This window comes from Pagrus pagrus (genome assembly GCF_965226575.1).
Source record: "Pagrus pagrus genome assembly, chromosome: 3".
Taxonomy (NCBI): domain Eukaryota; kingdom Metazoa; phylum Chordata; class Actinopteri; order Spariformes; family Sparidae; genus Pagrus; species Pagrus pagrus.
In genome coordinates, this window is record NC_140187.1 from 19537761 (window position 1) to 19560751 (window position 22991).

The 22991-nt window shown below is 41.5% G+C and overlaps 2 protein-coding genes across 6 annotated transcripts in view; one reads left to right on the forward strand and one right to left on the reverse strand.

The window, feature by feature from the left end:
• Positions 1-9326, forward strand: part of arhgef25b (Rho guanine nucleotide exchange factor (GEF) 25b) — a 31244-nt gene extending 21918 nt beyond the window's left edge. For all 5 annotated transcript variants that reach the window (XM_084348087.1, XM_084348084.1, XM_084348085.1 and 2 more), the window contains 13 exons: positions 677-804; positions 2019-2085; positions 2273-2376; positions 2572-2641; positions 3412-3501; positions 3591-3683; positions 3993-4043; positions 4340-4417; positions 4511-4702; positions 4787-4967; positions 5057-5262; positions 5363-5503; positions 8453-9326. In XM_084348087.1, the coding sequence (XP_084204213.1) occupies positions 677-804; positions 2019-2085; positions 2273-2376; positions 2572-2641; positions 3412-3501; positions 3591-3683; positions 3993-4043; positions 4340-4417; positions 4511-4702; positions 4787-4967; positions 5057-5262; positions 5363-5503; positions 8453-8554 (1503 nt within the window). In that variant the 3' untranslated portion in view covers positions 8555-9326. The remainder of the gene's footprint in view (positions 1-676; positions 805-2018; positions 2086-2272; positions 2377-2571; positions 2642-3411; positions 3502-3590; positions 3684-3992; positions 4044-4339; positions 4418-4510; positions 4703-4786; positions 4968-5056; positions 5263-5362; positions 5504-8452) is intronic.
• A 1238-nt stretch (positions 9327-10564) lies between these two features.
• b4galnt1b (beta-1,4-N-acetyl-galactosaminyl transferase 1b) lies at positions 10565-22542 on the reverse strand. Its single transcript, XM_084347813.1, has 12 exons — positions 22101-22542; positions 20409-20510; positions 18746-18968; positions 18488-18664; positions 16860-16966; positions 16334-16371; positions 16060-16240; positions 14296-14388; positions 14003-14190; positions 13780-13920; positions 13456-13693; positions 10565-12481 (listed from the first exon to the last, which is right to left on the reverse strand). Exons 3-12 carry the CDS (start codon positions 18958-18960, stop codon positions 12264-12266), a joined length of 1596 nt encoding a protein of 531 aa, XP_084203939.1. The 5' UTR covers positions 18961-18968; positions 20409-20510; positions 22101-22542; the 3' UTR covers positions 10565-12263.
• Between the last annotated feature and the right edge of the window lie 449 nt (positions 22543-22991).

A 22991-nucleotide genomic window follows, 5' to 3' on the forward strand; every position in this document is an offset into this window, starting at 1 on the left:
GTTTGCATACTTTAATGCTCAAAAAACCAATGCAGAAGTGTTTTAGCTGGTCAAGGTTCAGTGGTTCCCGTTATCTTGTCCCTAAGGATCACAAGATAAATGTGACGGGTCTTGAGATAAATAATGACTGGCTGCATTTGTACAGCCCCACTGGGAGCAATTTGGAGTTCAGTGCCTAAGGACACTTTGACAACTGTCTTAAGACACCAACCCTGTGATTAGTGGACAACCCTCTTTCCCTCTGGAGCCACAGCTGCGATGATTAATAGGAGAGGAAAGAGGAAAAAAGTTTACTGCTACACATATTTGTATTTGGTTTGTGGACTTTTCTCTATTCTTTGCTTTTTATTGAGAAACACTTTTTCCGCTTTACTGCAAAATAAAAACCACCTGAGAAGTATAAAGGGCAGATGCCTCTTGGATAGAACTGCTAACACCTCATGAACATAATATTGTACCATTAGGTAACTATCAAATAAAAGTAGTGGAATGGAAATGGAAATACTTAAGTAAAGTACTTCAACATAATACTTCAGTGCAGTAGCTACTTGTGTTAATGTACTTTCCACTGAGTTTCACTGTCACACAACAGAATGATTCGCTGTCTGTATCCTCTTACATAGCATGTTACAGTGATGTTTACCAAAAGCTCTGCTGTCCTGTTTGTGTGTTTTAGAGTCAAAGATCCAGCATCAACACTCTCCAAGGGGAAGACAGCTGCACTGTGACTGATGACTCAGCCAGCCAGTGGTCTGCTACAGTGGACAGTGAAGAGGAACGAAACACTGCCTTAGAGAAGAGCATGTAGGTTCACCTCATTGAAGGAGTAGAGTGACATGTCGGAAAATATGGTTACATGCTTTCTTGTGCAGAGTTAGATGAGAAGATTGATAACACTTCCAAGTTTGTACGGTAAAGATGAAGCTACAGTCAGCAGATGGTTAGCTTAGCATAATGACTGGAAACAGGGGGGAACCGCTAGCCTGGTTCTGACTAAAGGTGACAGTGTCTGACTTCCAGCACCTGTAAAGCTTAAGATTAATATGTTATGTTTTGTTAAGCTAATTTCAAGCAACATCCTCCTGGGCTGAAAAATGAAGCCAACACAAAAGTGCCAAAAACAGTTCCTTGAGTGGCCACTTGAGGCTGACTACAACAATGAGTTAAACTCCATTGCCCCATATTTGAGCCCCATATTAAAATGCCCAACTTTACAGCAGAAATAAACATTTACATTTTACATTTTTTATTTTAATATTAGCTTTGAGTTAAGCAAAGTCAGGCACTGCTAAGATGGCTACGGCCTGAGCCACCACACTCAGCTTCACAATGGCTCTTCAGAAACCTATGCGTGACGTCACAGAGACTACGTCCATGTTTTGTACAGTCTATGCCAATCACTATAAAAAACATGACGAGTTGAGGAAGTCACTTTCTTTATACACGTCAGTTTTAGTACGGATTAAACAAATGCGATATAATGTATAATTTCGAGCTTTAGACATACTTATTGGCAGGTTTTGGTACCTTTGGATAGAGCTAGGCAAGCAATATCCACCAGTTTTCAGTCTTTATGCTAAAGTAAGCTAAGTTAAGATACAAAAAAATATAACACAACGTTCCACACAAGTACGATGAAAACAGCAAACGGTATGCTAAGCATAAAGCACGGTCAACGACCAGTGTGCTTCCAGGGCTGCAAGGCTTCCTCCAAAACCTTCTTACAAAAACAGGGCAGCATGCTGTGTCAGCCATCCAATCAGAAGCCAGGGCTGACTGCAGTGTTAACTGTTAACTAATAAAGCATGCTGTGTTGAAATTATGAAACTGTGTAACCTCAGCAATTAAAGTACACTGGAACATAAATTATTTCCAACTGTTTTCCTCATGGCTCTGACTGGTGGTGTCGATCTTCTCTTCTCACTCTCAGCAGAAAGGCAAATAAGTGTACTTCCTAAAATGTCTTATAACATGTATGTCAATTTCTGATTTTCATTATTCAAATTTCTCTCTCTCAGATATGTGCTGACAGAGCTGATAGAGACAGAACAGTTGTACGTGGAAGATCTTGGACTCATAGTGCAGGTGTGTCTCTCCTCCAGCCTTTAAATAATCCTCGCATGACATTTATTAGACATTACTGAGATTCCTTTATCGGCAGCATTTTGCAACATTAAACTGAAAGAGACATTTTTGTTTTCCATCTGGAAACCTCCTCTGATGTGATTAATGACATGTGTGTATGTGTGTGTGTGTGTGTGTGTGTGTGTAGGGCTACATGGCCACCATGGCCAATCAGGGAGTTCCGGACGACATGAAAGGGAAAGACAGGATTGTGTTCGGAAACATCCACCAGATCTATGACTGGCATAAGGAGTGAGTCAGAGATGTCTCTTCTGTCTTTTTCCCTCTAAGTTCCTCTGAATTTGAGCTATCTCTTGCAGTGCTACTTATTTTTTCTGAGCGTCTTGTGTTTCATGATGGTTCAGCTTGTGTCAGGCCCCCTGTGGCTGTTTCTTGCCTGTGTGTGTGTGTGTGTGTGTCTGACCTTCACTGCTTCGTGTCACACAGTTATTTCCTGGGAGAGCTGGAGAAATGTGTGGGTGATCCAGACGGCCTGGCTGAGCTCTTCATCAAACATGTGAGTCTACACATCAGTGAGTAACAAGTGTGGATGAGAAGTTTCTTTTTCCTTCCGTCTCTGCATGTTTTCAGTTTTGGCTGAAGGTTGCAGCCATCTCACAGATCAGAGCTCCGACTGCACGTAAAGCCTTGGCCCCCTGCCATCCAGATGTGTCTTCACGTCGCAGATCATTTGTCTGCAGGTGCAGCTGCGGAAGAAACGATCTTGTAATCATTCTGGTTTGACTGTAGATCCCTCGGAGCCGACAATCAGTGCTAAAGACGCCCCGCAGAGACCACGCTGTGTGTGAAAATGTGCTGGAATTACAGACCTGAGAGCTCTATGAGAAGTGTTGTTTTTCATTTGTAGTTGTTTAACACTTAACTTTGAATATTTTAATGTCAAAGTGAAAACAGATCTCTACAGATGGACTGAATGAAGTTCAAACATACACGTAGTGTGTACATTTTATCGGCAGTGTACATATCAGCATGGGGTCTATTTAGAACATAAAAATAAACGACTGCAGAAAATTCGGGAAAAAAATATTTATATTTGGTGGAGCTTCTCACCCAGTGTACTGTAGCATGTCAAATTAAACTATTCTTCCTCAGCCACTGGAACTATTTAATGAGGCACAGGTCCTGCACTGAAAACTCGAAAAAAACTCTTGTGATTAAATGGGAAGACAACAAAACTGAGAGGAAGCTGAGGGAGCAGAGCAGAACCGTGATTCTTTCTCTCACACAGATTATTTGGAATAATCTCTTATATTCTCACATTTCCAGGAGCGGCGTCTTCACATGTACGTGGTTTACTGTCAGAACAAACCCAAATCAGAGCACATTGTCTCTGAGTACATTGAGACCTACTTTGAGGTGAGTGAACCCTTATACTTTAGTTTTATTGTAGCTCTCCAGTGACTTTTTTCTTTTTACTTAGAAACACCTTTTTTGTCTCCTGACAGGATCTCCGGCAGCAGTTGGGTCACAGGCTGCAGCTCAACGATCTGCTCATCAAACCTGTTCAGAGAATCATGAAGTATCAGCTGCTGCTGAAGGTTCGCTGTTTCACGTGACTGTTGTCTGCATGCGAGGCCTTGTTACGTGTTTGTTTTTTATTTGACATTATTTTGATTACAACATGTAAAGTATGATTGATGTCTGCATGGAAGGAACTGAAAAGGCAAACTGCTTGAAAAGGTCTTTCCAGGCAACTGTCTTCACCAAAGTATGAGCTGGAAGACAAACTCCTAAGTTTTCTAATAAATCAAAAACAGCTTTGTCGACCTTTAATCTGTATGAAGCAGTGTGCGCTGACTGATTAAAACTGAAAACTAAATAAACCTCTCTCTGGTTGGCGACTCCAGGACTTCCTGAAGTACTACAGCAAAGCAGGACGGGACGTTGAGGAGCTGCGGGTAAGAGCAGATTTCAGAATATAAATACTCAGTCCAAAGTTTATTAGAAACAGGTGCTTTAATATTTTGTCCCAATGAGGGAAGGCTTACAGAAACACCTGTCTATACAATGTGACATAGTTCAATGGTACGACCAACTACATCCTCCAAAATGATCATAGAAATGAAACAACACTATGGGATTTAACTACATTAGTTTTAGCTTGGAGTACCTAAAAAACTGGCAGCTGAATGTAAACAGTAATATTCTGATTCTGTAAATCAAAAAATGTTCTCCATCCAATTTCCTCCATCAGAAAGCAGTGGAGGTGATGTGTTTTGTGCCAAAACGCTGTAACGATATGATGAATGTGGGCCGGCTCCAAGGTTTTGAGGTGAGATATACATTTTGTTCTATCTGTCGTCACAGATGAAACACATGTCAAGTGTAACTTACGGCCTATGACAATGTTTACATTGTGTTTCAGGGGAAAATCACAGCTCAGGGGAAGCTGCTCCAGCAGGACACCTTTTCTGTCAGCGAGCAGGAAGGCGGCCTCCTGTCCAGAGCCAAGGAGAGGCGGGTCTTCCTGTTTGAGCAGCTGGTCATGTTCAGTGAGCCAATTGATAAGAAGAAAGGCTTTTCGTTGCCAGGGTACACTTTTAAAAACAGCATCAAGGTGCGAGTGACTCTATGTTTGAAGACATCTCTCAAACATCTTTGGTTTAGTGTTTTTTTTTTACAAGTCTCTTGTCTGCTTCAGGTCAGCTGTTTGGGCGTGGAGGAACACTCTGAGGAAGATCCATTCTGTCTGGTCCTGACCTCCCGCGGGACTGACGGCAGCGTGACGCGCTTCATCATGCAGGCATCATCTCCGGAAATAAAGCAAGCTTGGCTCGATGACGTGGTTCAGATCTTAGAGACTCAGAGGAACTTCCTTAATGGTACCAGCGGCTCAGTGTTTCCTCAATTAAAACACACATTTAAGAGTTTGATTAATGTCACATGAATGACCTCCCCCTGTCCACTTTAGCTCTTCAGTCTCCAATAGAATACCAACGCAGGGAGAGCAACTCAAACAGCCTGGGCAGGAACATGAAGACTCAAACTGCGTCAGCACCCGGCCTGCGACCTCACTCCTCTGCATCCATGGAACGACGTCAGCAGCCTCGCCTGCTGCCTCACAACACCTCCCTGCCCTCTCTGCACCCGCCACAGCACTGCCCGGCCTTGAAGGTGGTGAGTGGACAGTACAGCCACGCTCCCTTACACATTTGTGTACATTCCTTCCTTCCTTCTCCAACATGGCCTTTTATTTGAGTCCTCTTTTTCTCTCAAGGTTTCTAATCCTTGTGCTGCGACACATCGAGCAGCTCACCCTACGCTCTCCTCCCACCAACAGCTCAGTTTGTCCACAGAGGTGAGACACGGCTGTGCGACGTTCAATGGCCTGCCACCCTGCAGCCAGCACAGCATGCAGGTACATCGGTTTTACTTTAGACAGCTGTGAAAAGTGAATTCAAATGACTTTTTAGAACTTCTCAATACTATAAGAGTACCACATACAAGTTTCATACTATTGTGGTAAGACAGGAAATACAGTTTCCTTCCAAATCGCATACTTTTTCTTTTTAGTTTCAGTACGCCCTACACTGCAGCTGCCCGTACAAAGTACGGACTGTTGCATGCAGTACACATATAAATGGGACGTACTACTTCATGATAACATTGCGTCTTGAAGCAAAAAGAAAAAGTAAGCAATATAGACAGCCAACGAGCTGTCATCTGTTTGTGCTCTTTCAGCGGCTTAGCTGATGTGGCATGTCTTCCACTGTGTAGACGCTGGTGGGTTAGAATAGCCAGAAAACAATGCTGGCTTTCTTACTGCAAAATGTAACTGCATGCAGGAGGACTTCCTGGTATTTTTGGCTTACTGCACTTGACATACTATGTGTTGGGACATACTAAATCTTTTTTCTGGCACACTAAATAGTATTGAAGTGTGGATACTGGAACGCAGCGTTTTTTCTTTCGTGTGGGTCAGAATAAAGACCTTTTAAAGAACAATTTAACAGCTTGGTGTGGTGACAGGTGCAACACAGCACACTGTGCCCACACATACAGGCAGGTAGCGAAATGCTGCTTTTCAGTCTGGTATCACAAGGGACATTAAGCAGTGATGGTAGAGGGTCCGTCAAACATTCCAGCGCGTCGCCGTAGTAGTGGAAAACAAATATCGCGAAGCAACATTTAACTCTTACAACGACTACTTCTGTCACTACCCTGTACTCCTGAGAACGGCAAACCAGACGTTCTCCCGTAGTAGACTGTTGTGCTACAACGTCAACGTCAGTTTAAACTGTCAGGACCTGCAGACAGAACGACACTTGAGTATTTTATCAGGTTTATCAGGTCAGGTTGGGAGCATCATACACTTTATAACTACCCTGTAGTGTGTTTATTGCTCACAGTTCAAATAAATTTGCCACTTTTCAGATTTGGTAGATCAGATGAACAGAGCTGTTGTCTCTCTGTCAGCAGCCCGTGGCCGTTTGTTGTGATGATCACTGACGATGAGGGGAAATGACGCTCTGGATGTCTTTGTCAGATATCCTGTTGTTGTTTCTGCGTAGATTTACAAACCTGCTCGACCTTATCTGCTGCCAATGTCATTCAGTCATCTAGTTTATGGAAAACTCACTGACCTGCTTTTTTATCTTATTCACTCAGACTTCCACATAGGGGGGAAATGATTTGATCACAGGGCTCTTATTAGACGAGCTTATCTGGCTCGTTTCCACCAAGTCGCTCTTGTCCTCTTTGTGTTTTTGGATCAGCAGTGTTTCCATCCTGCTTTTGGTGCAGGAGTTCAGACAGGCTTCCTAAAATCTTTATTTCTTTGGTGCTTATCGCTCAGAGCGAAGCCTTTGTCAGACTTTTCATAGTTAACATCTGGTTCTGATCAATATTACATTTTTATGTAACAGCTCCATAATTGTATTCCTGTAAAAGTAAAATCCAGTGACAATTCAGTCGAAGCATAAACTTGAAGTTTGAGTTTTTTCTCGTGGTGTATGTCAGCATTTGACATATTTGTAATTTATACATTTTTAAAGCTGCACTAAACAATATGTATATGTTAGCAACTGGTCAAATGACCAGGTGTAATGTGTAATGTGATAGGGGTTACCCACAAAGAATTAGAAACTCTTTTCTAATAGTTTTCTTCAGCTCTGTGGAGCTTTTTGGCATCTTTCACTTCATTGTTTTGGTTTTATAGTCCACAAATTTGCTGTTTTGGTTCACTATCATCACTCTAATCAGCAACAAGCAGCTAAATCAGTGGAATAGCCTCTAAAAAAAACGCTGTTCACCACATGCTTAGTATCAAACTGCAGACAGACACAATTAGCCACTAGCTGGTGAATGTAGTTTAGTATCAAGGAGCTAAAGAGCGAGATATTTGCCTCAGGCAATGGTGGAGACCAAAAACAGAGCTAGAATAGAGTGAACTTTTAACTTATTTTCATGTCAGAAGCTCCAAATGTATGATAATTTAGCTCCACATCTAATTTTTCAACCCTTTCTCCTGCTGTGCTCCAGATTAGTAATTTCTCCTGTTAATCTCTCAATTTAAAGATACAAATCAAATGGGACCGTCTTAGTTTCTCGTGGTATGTGTGTCGTTGTACCAGAGGCAGAGGTGAGCACGTGCAAAAGATCCTGCCTGATGTGTGTCACTCAAGCCCTCTGCTCTGCTCAGTTTGCCGCTGAAAATGAATGAAACAGGTGCCAAGAAGAAGAAATACGCCTCACTATAATATCATTTCACCTTCCTCTTCATTGACATTTCTTCCTTTGTCCATTTTGTCCGCCCTCTTGTTCTTTTTGGGGTGATGGCTCCTCACACAATCTTTCACAATGTGATTTTTAATTTTTTTTTATTTTAAATGTTACTTTTGATTGTTTTGACTACTTGTTGTATTGTTTTGCAGGTATGTCTTTTCCATTATGTTAGCTGTAATAACTTTGTGATAATGTGTGAACAGTTTGTTCAAATCAATTAATGCAGCTTTAGAAATATTTTAACAGACTGGAATTGCATACAATTCATAATTTAGTCAAGGTTATTAATGTTTGTATCTGGGTGAAGTGATTAGCTCCTGAATCCTTTTTCATTTTGATCTAAATGTCTATACAGTTTGACTAAATTTGACTTTAAATGTACAGTTTTGTGTTATTGACAACAACAAACTTTCTTTAATATTTAGGCCATCCAAACAATTTTCAAATGAGGCATCAGTGAACATTAACGCTCACTGCTGAGAGAAGTTGAATATTTATATAACTCTGGAAGGAGTAAGTTCCTCCCCACATTTAAACAAGTCGAGTACAAAAACCTTTAATTGGTTGCTTCTTCTCCCCTCAGGCTGCGACTGCCAGTGTCCAGGCGACCACAGTAAATGAGGGTGGGGGTCATTCAGCACATCCACCAGCCAGCCTGGATCAGCTGATGGAGAGCGAGCAGTAATGACCTGCGAGGACAAATGAACTCACTTTACCCTTCTGGAGGAGGAGTGCCTCGACTGAGTCTGAGCTCCGTGTCAGCATTGTTTGTGTCAGTCCTGTACAGGAGTCCTCGAGGTCTCAGTGTTTCCGTTTATCACGTATTGTCCTAAAATTCCTTCGAATATCACTGTGGTTGAGGCTAATCTGGATTTTGTATAATCATACTGGTTTGCTTGTTTATGTGTGTGTATACTCTGCACATACGCGTCAACAGATGGTGATAACAGATGAGATGAAATACGTGAAGATCTGGTTTTGAAGCACCTCGGACACTGTACTTTATTTTTTATATGTATAAATTTCTTACTTTTTCCATTGAAAATTCCTCGATTGATATTTTTGTAATGCATAATTTCATAAGGGACCAATTCCACTTTATTCCCCTGAGGACTCTGATTTCAAATCCCTTTACGCAGTCATACTGTGTCCTCAAATAACTGCAGTGACTGTCCATTTCCAGCCTCACTGTGGGATATGAATCCATGAGTTATGTTTGTCTGTGCGTTCCCTGCACGCTTTCCCTCTGGTGGGCTATTTTAACCCTGCCATTGTTAAAATGTTATCTGAACTAAACACATTTGCAAACTCACACAAAGAAGGCGCCCCAATCGAGCAGAAAGAGGAAAAAGGGAACAAAGATAAAACAGAGGTGCTCATCTGTCACTGTCATATTGAATGTAAATAATCTCATGTGGGATCTCATCAATAAAGCTCTTTGACTTGTGGTGTCCTGATTCGTCATCGTCATTTTTCTTAAAGAAAGCAACATTACACATTTCCTGACATGTTTCTCAGCATGAACAGATGAGACAACAGGACATAAAAAAGGCCCCCGTCCCTCCTCGATGGGTGAAAGACACTCAGACAGAGACAAAAAACACTTTGCATCTCTGTTGACATTGTCTTTGTGGCTGTGTTGTGTCTCTTTGCTGTCGTTTTACATCTCTTCATAATTATCTGCAACTGTTCACAGTTTTGCATCTTTTTTGTAGTAGTGTATAATTTTGCGTCTCTGGTCGTTTGTATGTTTTTTAGGGGTTTGCGTTTCCTTTTAATCATTTCATGTGTCTGTTTTCTGTGGTCGTCTCTTTGTCTTTGCGTAATCATGCAACATTTTGTGATCATGTGTCTTTGCAGTCGTCATGGCATATTTCTTGTTATTTAGTGTGTCTCTGTGGTCATTTTGTAAATCTTTGCACTGATTTTGTTCCTTTGTTGTTGCTTCACATGTCTTTTTAGTCATTTTGCTTTCCTCTGTAGTTGGTTGATTGACTTTCAAACAGAGAGTCTGGTCAAGGGGCACCTGAACCCCCGTGTCTGGTGTGCCTGTTCAGTAATCCATCCATGTTTGTAAATATGAACAGAAGTGTAGAAACATTGACTTTTGAGGATATGACTCCTACAGTTTCATTTTTAGCATGGAACAATTTCATAAGCCACAAAAATGTCTGCTGCAGTGAAAATTTAAACAACATTTTTGTTCGATTTTCCGTAAACATTATTCCACGATGCTTCAGTGAGAAGACTGTCCCCTGAAGATCCTTTGTCTCTAATGTCTTATGAGTCCATTTTCTAACCATAATCTCTGTCAGAAGCCCCCGCTAACGCCCACTGTACCTTATTATAATATACAAGCTATCTCATGGCTTTCTTTGCCACATTTGCCTTCATACAGGAGATTTTCTACTATGAAATGTGCATATTCATTTGCAGAAAACAATTCTGAGAGGGAATTTTTTTTAGCTAATGAAAAAAATGTTATTGAAAATTGTACTAAATCTGATCTTGGCACTAAAACTACTGCAGAACAAAACCTGTTGGTATACAGCGCCCTCTAGTGGGGAGATTGGGCAATCTCATGTTATTGTCCATGAATTGGTCAATCAGTTTGTATTTGTGTCCTTTCTTTCTTCCTTCCTTCCTTCCTACCACCCCAACATATAACAGCCTTTTTTAAGGAAATGAAAGAAAGGTGTTTCCACAGACATTTTAATATGTCAACATTTGAAATAAATTTAAAAAATGCTCATAATGCTGTGATCAGACGTCTCACACCAGTGTTTTTTGGGTGAAGCAGGCAAGTTAAATTTCAGTGCTAACACAATAAATATCACTGTATGAACAAAAAAACAACAAAACAAAGGTTTTCCGCTCAGCAATAGATCTGTCAACAGTTGCTAACATGAGACATGATTTCTGGACACACAACAACACAGGAGCCTTTTTTTATAAGCGTGTCACTGATGAAATTTGATTTTGACCCGTCTGAAGAAGCTATACAGAAAAAAAAGAAAATCCATGACAGACAGAAACATCACATTAAATAGTTTTAAAATATTCCTCTCGAGATTAAAAAAAAAGAAAAAAAGAAAAGTAGATAAATCTCTGGCACCTCTTTGCAAACAACGAATTACTTATTAGGAAACAATATTGTGAGACAAGGGCGCCACCTAGGCGCCACCTAAAGGCCATGGTATAAAAAAAACAGCATTGTCACTTCAGGCATGAGTAACAGAAACTCTCCAAGGGGGAGAGCAGAAAAACAGAATTTCAAGCCTTGGGGCTCCAGCATCTCACCTTGACTCATTGACTTTGTCTCACCGGACACCACTCAGCTTTCCTCTCACGCTCTGACTTATAATTGAATCCTCTCCCAATGTGCCCTCTTCCTCTCTTACCGTGGTAACATGCACTTTGGTTCATTCAACTTTTCTTTTAGGCAGCATGTAAAGATGCAATCACTTCAGTCTTGTTCATCAGCGTGCACTGGACAGAAACATCAGGAACAGTAGCAGACGATAACCAAGGCTGCTCCCAGATCAGGTAACACCAGGCGTGACTCCAGATGGATGGGACCAAAGCTCGCTCTTCCTCGGACATGATTTATCATTCAGGAATGACACAGAGGATTGTGGATAAAAGGAGGGGCAGCAAAACTATAACACAAAGAGATAAAAACATCCTAAAGCCAGCAGCCAAACCTTTGGCACGACCAGTCAGTCACGGAGCGTAGGTACCACGTGTGAGAAGGTTTTGAATTCGTTCTTCATGTGGCATCAGTAGAACGGATACCTATGCTCTGTGTCTACGGTATTGTCACTCTCTAGGAAGTGTCTCTTTGTCAGCCTTGTCTTCAGCGTCTCTAACGTCACTATTGCTTTTCCAAGCTCAGTCTTTTATTGGATAGTGCAAATTGAGGGAGGACAAATGTACCTCTACTCACATGAGAATGACAATGAAGTGACTCAGACTGTAGAGATGCTACCTGTTGGACTTTCCCAAAGCTCGGTCTCCGTGTTAGAGCAACTCGAGAATGCGTGGCCAGATAAGATTTGACAAACAAAATCCCTCAATAACTTTAAATGAATTATGCTGTGATTTAACTGGGTCTGTGTAAACAAGACAATATGTTTGTTACTACAGCTGTTTCCACTCCAGAAGAGACTTTTTAGCTCGCCGCAGAGCTCTGCACTGACTGAATTAACATGCTAAAACTGCCCTAATGGCACATTTTCTCTACAGTAAAGCCTGGAGACTCCTGTGAAGGTTTTCAAGAAAAGGCAAACCAAAGTGTTTGTCTGAAATCTTATCTGACGGGAGGCGGCGTGGGGGAGAACTTCTTTGGCAACTCAGGAAGAGCAGAGGAACCCTCAGGATGAAGAGGAGAGGAGCTAATTATGAGTCAAACACTGGAATCGGTTCTTGAAGTACAGGAGGCCGTTTTTCGTGTGAGTGGCGTCAGAGGAGGCCGGCGGGTAACGAAACTTGGCGTAAGTCTTGTCGCTCTCTGATTGGCTGACCCAGGGGAGTTTGATTTTGGTTGCGTGATTGACAATGACATCGTCACAAGAGCCTACGTGGAGAGATCCAAGGCCATCAATGAAAAACTCTGCAAAACAAACACAAACAGCACGATTCAGCCGAATACATCCAATAATTGAACTCAATTTAAGTCTAATTCTAATAGGATTTTGAGTCATTAAAAACTGAAAGCTTTCATTTTAATAATGGTGATAAACGTCCACAGTTATCAGATTTGTCATATATAAACAGCTACTGTACGAGAAGAGATGTGGGAAAATGGTCAGTAGGGGACTAAATTGAAATTAAATTCAATTTGAGTTAATGCATGCATTTAATCATAGCAGAGAGATATCAGATAACATCTGAGATGTTGCATGCGCTGATTAGAAATATTCACAGTTTAATTTCTTTGCAAAGATGATCTTATGATAGTATAATAATATAGTATATGATACAATCTAATTGACTAAAATGAGATATGAATCTTTTAAACATTCATTTCCTAAACTCTTCAGATTATGCTGTTACCTTTTTACTTCTGCTGTCTTCTCTAATCTAATGTTTTTTCTGATACCAAGTGTACATACCATTAGCGTTATCGATCAGAATCAGCCTAGACATTGTCTGATAAACATTTTTACATAACATAACTGGAAATCATAAAATTTTCCAGTGAAGGTTTTAGTGCATTCATGTTATTTTAGACAATAAAGGTCACTTTTAAACTGTATAATTTGCCTTCACTACATACATATCTTATACAACCTCCATCAGTTCACATGTATTCTCACTTGGTACAAAGCACGAGGATGAAACAGTTTAAAACACAAGCTGTATATAATCAGTATGTACAGTAGTGCTGAACTGGGACACAGCTTGGGCTTTTCTCACGTCCTGCTCTACTGCTGCTGCTGTATCTTCTCTGTGTTTGCCTTCTACAATATGGCAATAAATGCAAATAATGCTATAACATTTGTATATTACATTGCACCTAGTCATACCACTGGTCCGCTCTTTCCTGTGTCTTCGATATGAAAATACTTCTGTCTCTGTACTCACCCAGGTGAGCTACCCTGGCGAGGCGCGGGTCAAAGCCAACCTGTTGGACTTTGTCGGTGCGAGCCAGGAAGAAGTTGATGACCCCGTCAGTCACGACACAGTTGGGGAAGCCTTGGATGACGTGATGAAACCCTCTCCTCATGTGTAAACAGTCACCATCCTCCTCCCCGGGCTCGATGGATATGGTCTGTCTGTAGGTGGCAGTGTAACCTGTGGCCTCTCGCACTGCACCACCCACCTGGAAGACACACACATCAAACACTCAGCAAAAACACCACGCCAACGCCACATCTGTTGAAAACAGTGCATTCCTCCGTCTCTCACCAGATCCAGAGTGGTTCTCTCTAAAACATCCACAAGTTTCTCCAGCTTGGTGTTGGCTGTGAAGATGAAGTCATCATCCACCCACAGCACGTACTTTGTGGTCACCTGAGAGACGGCCAGGTTTCGTCCGGCAAACCAACCCTACGACACGCGACACAGAGCTTGAATACCAAAGAACATCAATGAGGGCGGCAGAGGTGTGAAATCAGAAGACTTTCCAAACCTTTCCAAAAGGCATGATGTAATGTTCGATGTAAGGCCCGGCGATGCTTTTGGGATTTTCACTGTCATCAGCGATCACTATGGTGACAGTGGGATAGTATCTCCTCACGCTGTCGATAAGATCTTGAAGCTTATCATAGCGCAGGAAAGTCTTCGTAGCTATGGTAACGAGGGCACTGACATTGTACTCTGCAGAGAAGGAAGATCAAACAACCAAGGAAAGTTCAGTGTTTAAATAATATGTAGGATTTTTGATTTATGGTTACAGACAGTATTGGTGGTGTTGTGTTTTACCTCCTTTGGATCCTGTGTTGTACAGTTTGGGTGTTACACCGTGACGAATCTTGATGCTGAAGATAGCTTGATGCCCCTCGGTCTCAAACTGCACTAAAAGACACAACAGAGACGACTTAATAAACCTGATTAGTGTAGGATAGGATCAAATAGGATGACTGTTCTGCAGTCTATGTTTTTGCACAATGGACAATAGATTAAATACTGAAATTAGCCCCTGCCATATGAGGGTAAGAGGTTGACAGATAATTCAACGAGGTAAATCTGGACTTTGGTCAGTGCCTGTCCTCAGGCTTTGTCCCCGTTAATCTCTACTGAAGCGAGACAAACAGGTTGTATTATTAATCTGCCTCCTGATTAGCTGTCTGGCTCTACACAGTGTCAAAATTCAGCAAATACTTCCTCTGCCTGGAAACCTATTTCTACTTTCAACACAACAGTTTTCAATAGCAGGTGTGATGACATTAAAAGAGAGAAAAGAGAGACTAAGACAAAAACGTATTGTGGTTGTTTTTGTTGTCGTTTTTTAAGTACAAAAAAAGAAAAACATGCTCATTAGCTTTCTGATGGAGAGTTAGATGACTGTTGAAGGAGACATATTATGCTCATTTTCAGGTTTGTAATTTTACTTTAGGTTACTACTGGAATAGGTTTACATGCTTTAAGGCTCAAATACATCAGTTTTCTCATACTGTCCACTGCAGCAGCACTGTATTCCCCCTCTGTTTGAAATACTCTGTTTTAGCTCCTGTCTCTTTAAGCCCCCCCCTTCCCAAATACTCAGTCTGCTCTGATTGGTCAGCTCACACATGCCTGACCCAGCACCACTAACACCAACAGAACAGCGGGCTAAATCAATTTTTTTGTGCCAAACCAGCTGCTGGGCATAAATTATGCAGGAGCAGTGTTTTTGTGGGAGGTAGGAGCTTCTGTTGGTGCAGACCTGGACCTTTTTCCAGATATTTTATATGCACGTGAATATTTATAAAACACTGAAGGAAGGAAAAAACTTAAAAAGGCATAATAGGTCTCTTTTAATATGCGGCTACAGCCAGCAGCTTGTCAGCTTAGCTTAGCATAAAGACTGGAAATGGGAAAAGTCCAGAGGAAACAAAATAAACCTGCAAAGCTTTTAACTGAACACGTGATAACTTGTTTGTTAAATCGGTCTGAAAACTGAATAGTGAAGACGACAATTCACTATTTTTTAGGGTTCATGTGTCTGACTATTTCCTGGCTGGGTGCAGTGACTTTCTGGTGTCTCTGCTGGTTGCTCAGAGCCACAAATAGTCACATAACTCCTGAGAAAACCTCAAATGGTTGTTCTCCCTCTTGACTTTCTGGTGGTTTTTGAAAAGATTGAACAAACAAGATAGAATATGCATTAAGAGGCTCAGGAAGGTGGATTTTGTTACCCTTGGACAGAGATAACTAGCTGTTTCCAGTCTTTACGCTAACATAAGCTAAGCTACTAAGATGCTGGCTTGTAGGTTCGTATTTACTGCATAGACATGAAAATGGTAACGATCAACTCTATTTCAACTCTCCTCCAGAAAACAAATACAAATGATTCCCAAACTGCCAAGCTTTAAATCACACACAGCACACAGCACTTGATTCTGTACATGAAAAAGCTCTGAAAATGGGACGCATACTTCAATTTACTCAAAAGCTTTTCTCTCCACGTCCCTCATACATTTTTAAAAAAGTAACAACAAAAAGAAATCAGATGACATTAAAAGAGATGTTTGTCTGAGGCCTCACCTGTGTCAGCCGTGCTCGGGTGGAACAGTGTGTTTGTGTAGGTGACAAACTGCAGCTGTCGGTTCAGGTTGAGCAGGAGGCTGCTCGACAGGGTCATGTGCATCTCGCCGTCACCTTTGATTTTCACCCCGTCTACCTCCGCTGCCACATTCAGCGTTCCCAGCGTGGCAGTGATGTTTATCTGCAGAGAGATGGAGAGAAACGTCAGTGGGATAAAAGGACAGTGGAAATCTGAATTATGTGAAAGTGAAGACAGACGTGTTGGAGTACGTACGGAGAAGTGGTCTCTTGGAAGGTCGTGTAAGGCCAAGCCTGAAAGGATGTGATGAAAATTAACAGATGCTGTTATCATGAGATCATAAGTTAATTATTAAAGACTAACAAACATTAAAGTAATATCTTAGTACCAGGTATTTTAAGTAATAAGAGGAAACAAACATGTGTTTTCTTGTGAAAACAGGTTGGCTATCTAGTTTTATCCAGATACAGAGCTCGTTTTCTTGAGATAACAAAATAATGAATATGTAATTTTGAGATAACAGCATTAAAAAATTATTGCAAGCATGGCTTTTCTCAGCTTCCGTACAGATCATTTAAATCCAGCGTGCTTTTTGTACATCTGGTAACATGTCAGCCAGCTCTGGGTCTGCGTTTAATAAATTAGCTTTGATTTATTTCGCTGCAGTAATGGCCACTGCTTTAATTAAATAATCTAATCTAATAAAGTAACACTGTGCTTCCACTTCGTCCATCTAATTTGACAAATAGGCACGAGTGTCCCACTGTGTCTGAAGTCATACCTGGGATGATGATTGTTTTCAGGGGTCGTATCTCCACGCCCTGTGTCGGATACTGTAAGGGACTGTTAGCCTCTGCAATGATGAGGACATCTGCAGGAGTCTGTGACCTGAGGGGAAAAACTCACATCAGGAAGATGTAGTCTTCTGTAGCCTTCACACAACAAACAACCACAAGCATAGACAGGAACAAGGAATGAAGAACAAATCCAGTGAGTATGTTTTGCTCCTTGTAAAACACAAGCTCACTGTCAAACACAGCAGCTATTCATATGACCTTGTCACCTTGTGATTTGGTTCTTGACAGGACAGAATATATTGTGGTACACTAATCTTCAGTGAGCAAGCACAGGGAGGAAAGAACATAAATAATATGACTTCTCCATTTTGATCACCTTGATTGCATTGCTGCTGTGCTCTGGATCAATTGAACACATTGAACTAGAACGTCACTCCGCCAAGGCTCAATAGTCCCCTTTAATACAATCAAACCTTATCCAATATCAAACTCGATAACCTTGTATCACTCTAAATTTTAAACCACCAATGACTACCAAACCAATATTTAAACAAATCTCATTGGCTACAAGATTTGAGAGGAGCCTCCATTTGGATAAACTTCTAAAACTATGTTGAAACTGTTGATGCCTTTCTGAATCCCCATCATCTCAGCTGCACATTGGTGGTATAGCTGCAGGTTTCTGTTCCTATTTGTTACTGCTGTGGCTGAAAAAACACTACTCTCCATAAAGACACATTTTAATCAGCTAGATATGGATTTTTATTAGGATTCACATCATGTTGTACTCACTCATAGATACCTACGTTTTTTTTTCATCAAGATCCATGCAATTTTCCCCAAGATATTAATAAAAATGTTGAAAAATAACCTATATAGCAATGTCAAAGATATTTCCTGGATTCATCTCTTCATCCAGAGCCGCACCAAAAATGAATGAGGTCTATTCTGGGCCGAGAGCCATCGTTTTTTCTTTCATGGAAAAGTTTCATGGAAATCCGATACGTAGACATGGTTGAAAACATAACCTCCTTGAGGGAGGTAATAGTGAATGCTACTAATACTAAGTACTCGGGACAGTTGATATGGGTGTGCCAGTGGCTTTCTCAATGACGGATAAATGACCCAGAGAGGACTGAAGCTTGATAATATCGTAATATTTGTAGAATAAATCAGGATATATATACTATATATATCTCGTTATTTTTGAAATCTTGCTCAAGCTCAAAAGCTTGTACAGGGCCGACAAAATCATATATCTCAATACATTTGACCAAATACCTAAACATCAACATTGAATGTTTGTACTTTCGCAGAATATTAACACGATGAGATATTTCATAAACAATCATCGGTAATGTCTTATAAGTTCATAAAATTATATCACTTCACTGTAGTGCTGCCTTTAAAGCCAGTAACCACATCAAAATATAACGATATCTAAAATCAAAGACAATACACAGTCTTATATCACGATAACGATTTAATTTAACCATATATTGTCCAGTTCTGATACTAAAAACTTAAATGTGATAAGCTGAATTACAGCTCATGCTTCATTAGTTTCTCAATAAGATGAAAATCCGTTATTCTGTTTTACCGAGGGGCTCACCTCTTCTGGAAACTCTTGTACTCTTTGGCCCGTCTCCTCTTCATCTCCTCCAGCTCGGAGGCCTCAAAGGCAGTGTGCAGCGGGTGAGCTGACACGCGCGGGAATAAGAGTTGGGCGAAGGGTAGGTTAACTCCTCCACTCTCACCCTCACATACACATCCATTACGCGCCAACAAGCTGGATGGGAGGAAATCAGTTTATAGCTGAGCTCTGCTGTGGTGAGATGGAGTAAGTTAAGTGGTTAAAAGGTGCTCATACCTTGCCACACTGTCCCTCACGCGAAAGGGGATGTTGCCTAATCGGTGGTCGGGTTCTAGCAGCCTCTCCTCCAGATGCCTCTCTGCTATTGGCCCCGTTCGCTGCCACACATCCACCGTGGTGTAAGCCCGAGTGGGCCATGAATGGAGGAGGGCCAGTACCAGCACCACAGACACCAGGATGGCGAGCAACACCGTCTTTCTCAGGGAGCGCATCCTAAAACCTGACACAGACAAATGTACGTGTTGAAAGACGTCCTGGTTGCTGTAATTAATCCTCCTGTCTGCACTTAACACAACTCCGATATAAATCCACAGTCTTTGCTCTGTGTAAAAATACACTTCAAAGTTCAGCTGAAGCTAATATGACAATGAAACGTTCTGTGTTACTGTCGCTCCTCCGCTGCTCAGCACATGGACACTGTCCGGGAATCAGAAAGAAGGAAATCCATCCTAAAAAGCCTGAATCCTTGGGAGGCGCTCCACTCTATGTGACTAACTTTAGGCTGGTGAAGCCCCACATTAGCCCTGGCTGAACTTTAGAATAAATTCTGCCACATTATCTAGGCAGACTAGAAAAGACCTTTCCAGTCAATCATCAACATTGCTACAGAGTTGCTGTGGATCATTCTTCAGGCGTCCCTTGGGAACATTTATGATGCAATGCTTCAACAAAGCGTTCATGAAATAAAGAGCTGTGCTCTATGTGGTGTCTGCACATCTACCACAACAGTCAGCAGCATGGCTTTCTCACACACACAGGCAGAGAAAAATAAATATTAAATTAAATATTCGTGCAGTTTGTAATTACCTTGCTGGGTTAGCAGAGCTGAGTTTCAGACAAGTTTGCTCAGTATGCGTAAAAACCAAAGTCAGCATTTAGCTTTTGAAACATCTGGATGTTGTTTATCGTCTCTCTCTTGAGGTCTTTCCTCTATCGTCTCTGCTAACTCTACTGAAAGCAGATGTCTTAGAAATTTGCCATCAGACAATGAGCTCTTTCTCCTACCTCGCAGCAGTGATGAACAAAAACTCTGTTTCCGGTCTGAATGTTCATGAGCAATTACTGTTTGTGACGTGATATGTGTGTGTGACTGTGTGGTAGGGGTGGGTTTTGGCTCTGAGATTCGTTCTACAGCACAGTAAGCGCCAAACCTCTCTCTTTCTTTCTTTTGCTCTAACACCACCATCTGTCCAAAATCTGAAAATGTTTCGGCCTCTAACTCTTGAACTTCCTCTTCAAATAAAAGACCTCATTTTCCCTTGCTCAGTGAGCCAGAAGGAGTTCAACATTTCATTTCATTTGGCCGCCATATTGAATTGTGCCAAAAACCTTCCTTGCTTTTTCAGCTACAAAAAAGATGCCAAAGGAGAGGGATGCCTTCATCGTGACCTAAAACCAAATCTCAGTTTGGTTTGCTGTGAGATTAAAACATAATGACTATGGGTATTCAGCATTAATCTGCATGCTTTCTCCAATCATGACCTCAGTTGCTGCATGCACACACAGGGGTTCCTGCACCAGAGTACATGCATGTACACATACATAAGAATTTCTTTTGCAAACACCTCAAGTAAATGTTCAAAAATGAAACAAATTAATCAATAAATTAACAAATCCCTCAACTTCTCTGCATGTATGTGAATTAAGTAAGAACATTTACCCAGCTGCCTCTATCCAGTCAGTGAAAGGGCATCCTCTGAAGGCACCTGCATCTCCAGAAACCGTGTAGACAGTCACAGAAATAAGTAAGCGCCTTCCCCATCTGGAAACAAACACAAAAAGAAAAAAAATGGATCATAGAATACACTGTAATAAAATCCCTATAACATCACAGGCTAGCTCCCGAAGAAAACTGTACACAAAACTGCACAATCGCATCATCACATAAAAACAAAGGTCAAGAGTCCATATGGTGCCACAGCAGCTGCCGGCCTGGTCGGATAGCCCCCAGGGGAAATCCTGCAGGGTATGGGGGTGACCAATTTAGTGTTATCCTGGTGAGCTGTAAAAAAAATCAATCAGAGCTGAGCAGGAAATCAGCTGTGCTGTTTTGAGCATGTATAGTAAATGGTCCCTCAAAGTGCTCCTTTAAAAGTGCTTCCTCTTGTTATATTAGTGATGTAGAGTAGGATCCCCCACAGAGTGCTGCTTCTTTCTCTTGTCTCACTATACTATGTGCCACAGCAGTCTAATGATCTCCTTTCAGCTGCAACAAATACAGGCAACATCAAACATATTTTAAATATAATTAGAGGTTTAAAACAGCTGATGTAAAGATAAAATACAGCTGTGTCAATCCCGAAGGAAATTCTTGTGCCAGGGAATGATCACAATTACATTAACATGAGAATAAGATGCAAAGATGCAATACACTAACCATAAATAACAGTGTAAAAGTGAGTAAATGCTGACATTAGTGCCGGATAAAATCACAGTAAAAATACAATACGATGAATTTAGGAAAAATAAGTAAAATACAATAAAAACTAAAACAGACAAGGTAGCATATACAATGATACTGAGAAAAAAATATAACATGATATGATAATATCTCCAGGAACAGACATTGGGTGTGTCCTGTTAAGCTTGCAGATTCAGCCCCACTAGCAGGTCCCACAGCTCTGCATATGGATGTAAATTGAGCACGATTTGATGATAATTAGCTGCGATGGAGTAACCATCCTCACCTAGAGGTGAGAGATGACCCCGGTCATGAGAATTAAAATGCGTGCTGTATTAATTGCGTTGCTGCTTTTAATTAACCTAAAAACGAGCCAATGGGGGGGTGAGGAGGGCTGTGGACATGCGACAGACATGGACACGGCTCTGTACGTGGGTCCCTCCCAAAGTGCGCCCGACAGATCTGTTGCCTCGTTCACATTCTGGATATTAAATTAACACATTTTTTTTAAAATTCTGCATCAGATTTCACTGCCGAGCAGAACACACATGTCACAGTAGTGCAATCATGTGTCCAGCAAACCGGCGACATGAATGACAGATAATGAGAGAGATAATACGATCACTCTCACGGGCCTATTAGCCTACCTTGTCATGGAAAAGACTGCAAGAAAAAAAATATATCAGCCTCATACAGCTGGATATGTGTCACGATTACATCCCTTACATGCTGAAACACGAATCCTATAAACAAATATATATTCGCCTTTAGACATTTAATCGACTTTGCACCAAAATCTTTCACGCCTGTCTTTTCCTCTCATGTTTCCTCCGGTAAAGAGGCCGTCAGATGTCCACCCAGACCTGGAAACACCGACAAAAATAACGCGCTAGAGACAGAGGTGCAGGCCTATTGTGGTTACAGTAAAAATCATATGAACAGAGAGCTCACCTCAGTTTCACACACGCACAGTGTAAGGATGGTTTCACCTCCCGCCTGCACGGAGGTCGCCTTTCCTAATGAATCTGTTCCTCAGTGGTCCTGCAAATGGGATTAGATGCGGAGAGACGGAGCAGCCAGGAGACAAATAAAGCAGTGGACGGACGCTCCCCCTGCAGCAGGAGCAGCAGCAGCAGCAGCAGCGCGGCAGAGCGCACCGCACCTCACCGCAACACCCAGCGGTCAATCAGCAGCATCATGGAGCTCCGACATGCGACAAATAACACATTTCATGCACTATAATTAAAATGCATGCATCCAACAGCTCAACCTGCTCACGAACATGACGGGGAAAAAATAATTTAAAAAAAAAAATGTGCACGTGCATGTGCGTGTATATGGCTGGGTGTGGGCGTCTGTGCACATATGTGCTTGGTGTGTGCGCTGTATGTGTGGTACAGTGTGTGGGAATGTGAGCGCATGCTTCACGGGAGGATGTTTTTTTGTGAGTCGACAGTCTGCTTCTATATTGGCTATTGTATGCATATAAAAAAAACAACTACCACGCAGTTGGAGTTCACATTTGAGCTCAGTCATTTATCTAATTTGGGCACCAGGTGAATTCATTTATATTTATAAAATTCTAAATAAGAAAACAGCCTGCTGTCATAAAATAAGATAAAAGATTTTATCCACATGATAATTTGGCGAAATTTGCCTGTGACACGCCTCGTCCGTCAGCCCGAGAGGTGCCCAGTTTTGGTACCAATGTGTGGGTTTAATTTATGTCAATTCAAACATTGACCACTGACATGTGCGCCGTTTAATAATGGTTTTTGGCGTAATGAAGGTAGAGGCCCCGCCCACTCACTCTGTAGCGGTGTTATAAACGAACACACCGAG

What these genes read in the sequence shown, in the direction of transcription:
- b4galnt1b (XM_084347813.1), bottom strand. Translation starts at nt 18,960, where the DNA reads ATGCGCTCCCTGAGAAAGACGGTGTTGCTCGCCATCCTGGTGTCTGTG. An exon ending in CCCGAGCACGGCTGACACAG is followed by an intron (nt 14,389 to 16,059) that starts GTGAGGCCTCAG and finishes TGTGTCTTTTAG; the next exon opens with TGCAGTTTGAGACCGAGGGG. An exon ending in CAACACAGGATCCAAAGGAG is followed by an intron (nt 14,191 to 14,295) that starts GTAAAACACAAC and finishes CCTTCTCTGCAG; the next exon opens with AGTACAATGTCAGTGCCCTC.